Here is a 7,435-nt window from a genome sequence, read left to right on the forward strand (position 1 = left end):
ATTTAGGCACTTAACTGGCCCTTTTATCCAAAGCTACATTCATTACATTCAATTGATACATTTTATCAGTTCATGCACCTGGGAATCAAACCATGACCCTAATGTTGCTAGTGCTCTGATGTTTGAGCTGCAATCTAAAATATAGAAAATAATTTACTAACCTTAATATCTAACCTACTTCCTTAATTGGGGGCTTACGGGGCATTTATTTTACACAGATTTCTGCAGAAATCCCACAAATTCAGTGCAGAAAATATGATAAAGACAACACAACATGACTGCACTATAAAACACTCTGCCTAATCACCAGCAACAAATAGTCAATAATTATACAACTTTCAGTAGTGGATAGAAGGACGCAAGAGAAGTGGCCCTTTGACCTGTGCAAAAAAAAATGAAAAATGAAAGCGCATTCACTGTTTGATTGGACACCCACGTCTGCTATGATGGTGTTTTCCTAACACTTCTTTTTCCAAGGGACTGCAGAGCATGCTTGTTTGCGAAAAGATAACACTGCCTCCTAGTGGCCTCGTGATGACACTGCAATAAGTCACTAATGGATGTGAACATTTCACAGTTTCAGTTTGAAGCATCATCCCACGCTCTTGTAGATCATACATGGCGAGTTTAAATGAATAATTCACCCAAAATGAAAATCAAAATGAAATCTGCTAAAAAAGTACTCACCCTCTGGCCGTGCAAGTCCATGTTTCTTCATGGGAACAAATCCTATAAGGATTTTCTGACCAAAGTACGAGTCCATAATCCATGGTGACGTTTCCTCCACTGAAAAAAGTACTTCCACTCTTGTTCTCTCACATCAAAATCCGCCAACATATTTGTTTAGAACTGTTTTTGCTTGTAAACTGTTTCTTGATACATGCACACACATTTCCAGACTGATACAATATGACATTTTCACTGGAGAAAGCAATATTATAGATAGAAGATTGGAGCCAACAGTTTGAACTGAACAAAATAAAATAAAATTAATACAGATGGCTTTGTTTCTTACAAACATGCATCTTTATTGCTCCACGAGATGTTAACGGATGGACTGGATCTGTACTTGTGGATTATTGTGATGTTTTTATCAGCTTTTCTGACTCTCATTCTGACGGCACCCATTCACTACAGAGGGTATGTACATATCAAATGTGTCTATATGCAAATGTCTTTCTTTTTGACATGCACCCCATTAAGTTATGGTCTACATCATCTTTAAACTTCTCCACCGCACTTTGCTTTTTTGTGTCACTGACTTCCTCTCAGCGCACTAGGCTGTGCTCACTTCCTCCTTCAGTCCCCTGTGTCACTGTATTTAGGGACAGTTTTATTCATACCACTGTTGACAATTTCCTGGACACTCTTTTGTATCATGCCTGGTGAGTTTATCTCTTATTTGCACTTAATTCTCTGTCCCAAACTCTGTGTCCTATTAGACTTTATTGTAGGCCAGATTTCATATGCATCTCTGGTTTGATAATTTGTAAACTGATAAGAATACAATGATGTCATTAGAGCAGTACATCCTTTTTTTTATTTATTCTGTTGTAGTCTAATGGAGCTCCGTTTTGGTTTATGCATCTGACCAAATAACAATACACGTTCATATGTAATGTTATTTTACATTTTGTATGTATTAAATATAATACAGAAAGACAGACAACATGTAGTTTTCTACTTAATATATAGTGCAATTGTGTTGGTAGCATTTGGATATACAACACAGACAATATTGTATTTTTTAGAAAATAAATGAAAAAAAAAACAAGATCAGAGGATTTAAAGGAGAAAAGTATCAGCTGAAATATGTGAGATGCAAATACTCTGATTTGATCTGATTGACTTTGTAGTTTATTCTGACAGCCCACTTATATGGAAAGAGACTGTCTGTGGAGTGACTGTCAATGTAATATTCAGTGAATATGCTTGTGAATATGTAGTATTGAAAAAAAAAATCCTGGTCAGTAAGTACTCTTATCTTTAAAAATTTGACATGCAGCTAAATGTCAACATCCAATTTTAATTATTCTTAAACATGCACTCTGATTCCTGGAAAATGGATTGTAGTCGTTTTGATTGGAGCTTAAGATTTGTCCCAAATACTTTCAGCGCAATATGAAACATTCGATAAGTGAATGGACTGTGGGTGGTTCGTGACCCTTAAAACAGTAAGCTGTACGGTTTTAAGTTCTAGTTTTTTTGAAAAAAGGAACTGTTTTTTGTCAGCAAAGTCATGTTAGACCCCTACGTTTATAAATAATCTACTGATTTCACATTTCGAACTCAGATGTGCATAACTAGAGCCTTCAACATTTAAAGGGTTAGTTCACCCAATAATCAAAATTATGTCATTAATAACTCACCCTCATGTCGTTCCAAACCTGTGAGACCGCCGTTTATCTTCGGAACACAGTTTAAGATATTTTAGAATTAGTCCGAGAGCTCTCAGTCCCTCCATTGAAGCTGTGTGTACGGTCTACTGTCCATGTCCAGAAAGGTAAGAAAAACATCATCAAAGTAGTCCATGTGACATCAGAGGGTCAGTCAAAAACTACGACTTTATTCAGCATTGTCTTCTTTTCCGTGTCTGTTGTGAGAGAGTTCAAATCAAAGTTTGTGATATCCGGTTCGCGAACGAATCATTCGATGTAACCGGATCTTTTTGAAACAGTTCACCAAATCAAACTGAATCGTTTTAAAAAGTTCATGTCTCCAATACGCATTAATCCACAAATGACTTAAGCTGTTAACTTGTTTAATGTTGCTGACACTCCCTCTGAGTTCAAACAAACCAATATCCCGGAGTAATTAATTTAATCAAACAGAACTGAAGATGAACACCGAGACGAACCAGATAACGAACAAAAGACTGACTCATCGGTTTTCGGATCACCATTAGTTCTTTCGGACAGCGTCATTGGCGATGATTGCCCTTGATTCAAGTCTTCGGTTTACCTGGGCTCATAAAATTAGCACAGAATCAGTTCAGAATCAATCACCAAAAGAATCAGTTCGGTTTGCTTCACGCTGAACCACACATGTGCAGTATAATCAGCTCCTCGGTTCTTGAATCGGACGCGTCTGACAGAAACGGTTCTTGACTCGTGAACGAGTCATTATCTAGCTCGGCTCGGTGTTCATCTTCAGTTCTCTCTTAACATCAGTTCAGTCAGTGTACTGTTTGAGTACATGAATTACTCCGGGATATGGGTTTGTTTGAACTCAGAGGGAGTGTCAGCCACATTAAAAAAGTTAACAGCTTAAGTCATTTGTGGATTAATGCTTATTGGAGACGCGAACCGTTTAAAACGATTCAGTTCAAATTGGTGAACTGGTTCAAAAAGATCCGGTTACATTGAAGGATTTGTTGGTGAACCGGATATCACAGACTGCTTTGATTTGAACTCTCTCACAACAGACTATTGCTATTTTTGGACCAAAATGTATTTTCGATGCTTCAAAAAATTCTAACTGACTATCTGATGTCACATGGACTACTTTGATGATGTTTTTATTACCTTTCTGGACATGGACAGTATACCGTACACACAGCTTCAATGGAGGCACTGAGAGCTCTCGGACTAAATCTAAAATATCTTAAACTGTGTTCCAAAGATGAACAGAGGTCTCATTGGTTTGGAACGACATGAGGGTGAGTTATTAATTAAATAATTTTGATTATTGGGTGAACTAACCCTAAGTCAACATGTAAAGAGTCGACAGCCTCTTCATTAGATTTGTTTTCAAGCTGAGGAGAATGCACATCATATGTTTTCAAAAATAATGCAATATTATTACATTATTGCAGAGTTTCAAATGATGTTAAAGGCATTGTTCAACCAAAAATTAAAATTATGTCATCATTTACTCACCTTTACGCCATTCCAAAACTGTATGCATTGCTTTCTTACTGTATGTTGAACATAAAAGAAGATATTTTGAAGATTGCTGGTAATCAAACTGTTGGTGGTTCCCACTGACTTCCATAGTAGGAAAATAAATTGATTACCAGCAATCTTAAAAATATCTTCTTTTATTTTCAACATAAGAAAGCAATTCATACAAGTTTGGAATGACATGATGGTGAGTAAATGTTAACAGAATTGTCATTTTTGGGTGAACTATCTCTTTAACAGTCACCCATATGAGATGAATTACTTCCCTGCTAGTTCAGTGCAAATGTTCTTCTCAGAAAGATATAAATAAAGGTCACTGACAACACTAATGTTTTGTGGGCGTTAAGCATGGTCATTTTTAGCTGTGACACACGTGATAATTTGACATAAACATGGCTTATACAACCATGATGGTCATCTAGCATGAATATATTCATTCATATTGTTTAACCAGTGTTAAAATGACTGTTTTTTTATATATATATTTATCAATGATTCAAGTTTAATATATTCAGCTTTTTGCATGTCGTTTCAAACTCAAGATTTTCTTTCTCACATGGAACACAAAATTAGTCTTATAATCACCAGGAATGCATTTGAAAATAAATAAATAAAGTAAAATCAGAAATATTTTTACAATTTAAAATATTTGTTTACAATTTGAATACATTTGAAATTGTTATTTATTCCTGGGATGTAAGGCAGAATTTTCAGCATCATTACTCCAGTCTTCAGTGTCACATGACCCTTCAGAAACCACTCTAATATGCGTAATTGCTGTTCAAGGAACATTAGTTATTAATATCAAACATTTATGATAATAATAATAATAATAATAATAATAATTTATATATATATATATATATATATATATATATATATATATATATATATATATATATATATATAGATAGATAGATAGATAGATAGATAGATAGATAGATAGATAGATAGATAGATATAGATATAGATTTATTAGAATGAATTCTGTAGGATCATGTGACACATAAAACTGGAGTAATGGTGCTGAAAATTCAACCTTACATCCCAGGAATAAATTACATTTCAAAATATATAATAATAATAATAATAATAATAATAATAATAATTATTATTATTATTATTATTATAATAATAATAGAAGAATTTGAAATTGTAATATTATTTAACAGTTTTTACTGTTCTTAGTATATTTAGGATCAAATAGGCCTTTCAGATTTAAATAAATATCTCATGTACTGCATACAAGTCATAGACAACGTTTGGTCCTTGCGTGTCTTTCAGTTTTTGGAAGCTGAAGGCAGAACAACAATGCAGAACATCAAGTGTGTCGTGGTTGGAGACGGTGCGGTTGGGAAGACCTGCCTCCTGATTTCCTTCACCACCAACGCCTTTCCTAAAGAATACGTTCCCACCGTGTTTGACAACTACAGTGCACAGCTGGCTGTAGACTCTAAAGTCATCAGCCTGAATCTGTGGGACACCGCGGGACAGGAGGAGTACGACCGTCTACGGACCCTCTCCTACCCACAGACCAACGTCTTCATCATCTGCTTCTGCATCGTCAACCCCTCGTCCTACGAGAACGTCAAGCTAAAGTGGTACCCTGAGGTGTCGGAACACTGTCCTAATGTGCCCATCCTGCTGGTGGGGACTCAAAAGGATCTGAGAGATGATCCAGAGGTGCTGAAGAAGCTCAAGGAGAGGAACCTGTCGGTGGTGTCCCAGCAGCAGGGGGCGGCGCTGGCCCGACAAATCAAGGCCAGCAAGTACATGGAGTGTTCAGCGCTCAGCCAGGACGGGGTGAAGGAGGTGTTTACGGAAGCAGCTCTCGCTTTCCTCCACCCCAAATCAAAAGCCCGCAAGAAATCATGTGTGCTACTTTAAATGGGACGGGACATGAACATATGTATTTTTTATGGGGTATTTGTTTCATCACATGTACATATGAACAAAAATCACACTTAATAAAAAGTACAAATGTCTTTACATTATATACAGTACAACAAAATATCATACTAAGTGGTATTTATTTCAAGGGGAAATAAAAGAATAAATGATAGGATTCAAATAATAAATCAGTACAAACACACTGTAAATGCTCAACATAATTAAACAATTTAGTCAATCGTGTGCACAAGAGTGCACAGAACTGACACATTATAAGTCAGTGTTTTGAATTTAATGAACTTGTTTCTTTTTCATTTAGAGGAACTTGAATTTAACTGAAACTGGGCTGGGGATTTCTATTTCCCAGCACGCTTTGCCATGGCACTCAACATGGAGAGTACATGCTACATAATTATTATTATTATTTTTTTTTTTTTTATGCCAGATTTAGAAGAACTTCTGTTTGTGACTAGTTGAGCATAGGATGCTTTACTGAATGTTAAATGTTCTTTATTTCTATACTTATTAAGCTATTGCTATGCTATCAAAGTCTTGTGTTACTTAGCATGTTAGCATTTAGCTAGTTATAGTCTAAATTTCCACTACCAAAAATATTTAAATTTATATTACGCTATAATGTTAGTTGAAGTGTTTTCAAAATATATGAGTTACAGAAATTTACTCAATTATTTCAAGATAAGAGCAATTAACATGTATTAATAATCTGAGAGTTCCTCTTAAACCTCAAATTAAATTGTTGATGTAATTATATACATTTTCTTTTTTCTTCTTTTCTTTATTCATTTGCTTTATTCTGTTAACTTATTTGGGTATGCAAAATAAAGACAAACATGTGGGTGTCAAACATTCTGGAACATGTTTATAATTGATTTAATCAACACTGTTAACTATTATTTTCTAAATTGTAACCAAAAGAAAGATTGTTGGGGTATATTTTACGAGAAAATCCTATTTCAGGTTTTTGTTTTGTTTTGTTTTGTTTTTGTTTTTGTTATTACTTGAAAATTTCTACTTGAAAATGTGTGACTTGCAGTTTTTGTAATAATTTGTGAAATTTACAAGCAATTTGTGTTTTAGACAGAATTTTTGGCTCTGGTAATTTTGGTTTTAGTGTATATATATATATATATATATATATATATATACAGGAAAGAAAGAAAGAAAGAAAACCAAATCATATATTTTGTATATGGAAGTTATTGTAGTATGAACAAATTGAAAGACAAGAAAACAAATGCTATTTTTAAGATAAAATAAAGATAAATATTTGATTCAGTGTTGTAGTAGTTTTCAACCACTTTGTTACTAAGATTGTGTTGGTAGAAAGTTTCATTTTCAATTATCCAGATATTTTGCAAATATGAATCATGATAAGAAGAACAAGACTTGATTTCAATATAATGTTCATTTCCATATTTAACTGTCACACTTGCTCAGAACCTCATTTCAGCATTTAGAATTTAATATCAATATATCATATACTGTTAAACACAAGAAAGAAATGTTGTGCCACTTGTGTGTGAATCAGTTCACACAACCCACTGTCACAGCATAATTTTTTTTGTATAAAATGCTGAATTTGTACTTTCCCGGACACATTAATAAAAAGGAGGAACCGTTTA

The 7,435-nt window shown here is 34.3% G+C and overlaps 1 protein-coding gene across 1 annotated transcript; it reads left to right on the plus strand.

The window, feature by feature from the left end:
* The first annotated feature begins 1,194 nt into the window (after window positions 1-1,194).
* Window positions 1,195-6,204, plus strand: LOC113114908 (rho-related GTP-binding protein RhoG-like). The gene is made up of 2 exons (XM_026282006.1): window positions 1,195-1,385; window positions 5,187-6,204. The coding sequence occupies exon 2, from the start codon at window positions 5,214-5,216 to the stop codon at window positions 5,787-5,789; it is 576 nt and encodes a 191-aa protein (XP_026137791.1). The 5' UTR covers window positions 1,195-1,385; window positions 5,187-5,213; the 3' UTR covers window positions 5,790-6,204.
* The last annotated feature ends 1,231 nt before the right edge of the window (window positions 6,205-7,435 follow it).

Source organism: Carassius auratus, chromosome 15, assembly GCF_003368295.1.
Source record: "Carassius auratus strain Wakin chromosome 15, ASM336829v1, whole genome shotgun sequence".
Taxonomy (NCBI): domain Eukaryota; kingdom Metazoa; phylum Chordata; class Actinopteri; order Cypriniformes; family Cyprinidae; genus Carassius; species Carassius auratus.

What these genes read in the sequence shown, in the direction of transcription:
- LOC113114908 (XM_026282006.1), top strand. Translation starts at nt 5,214, where the DNA reads ATGCAGAACATCAAGTGTGTCGTGGTTGGAGACGGTGCGGTTGGGAAG.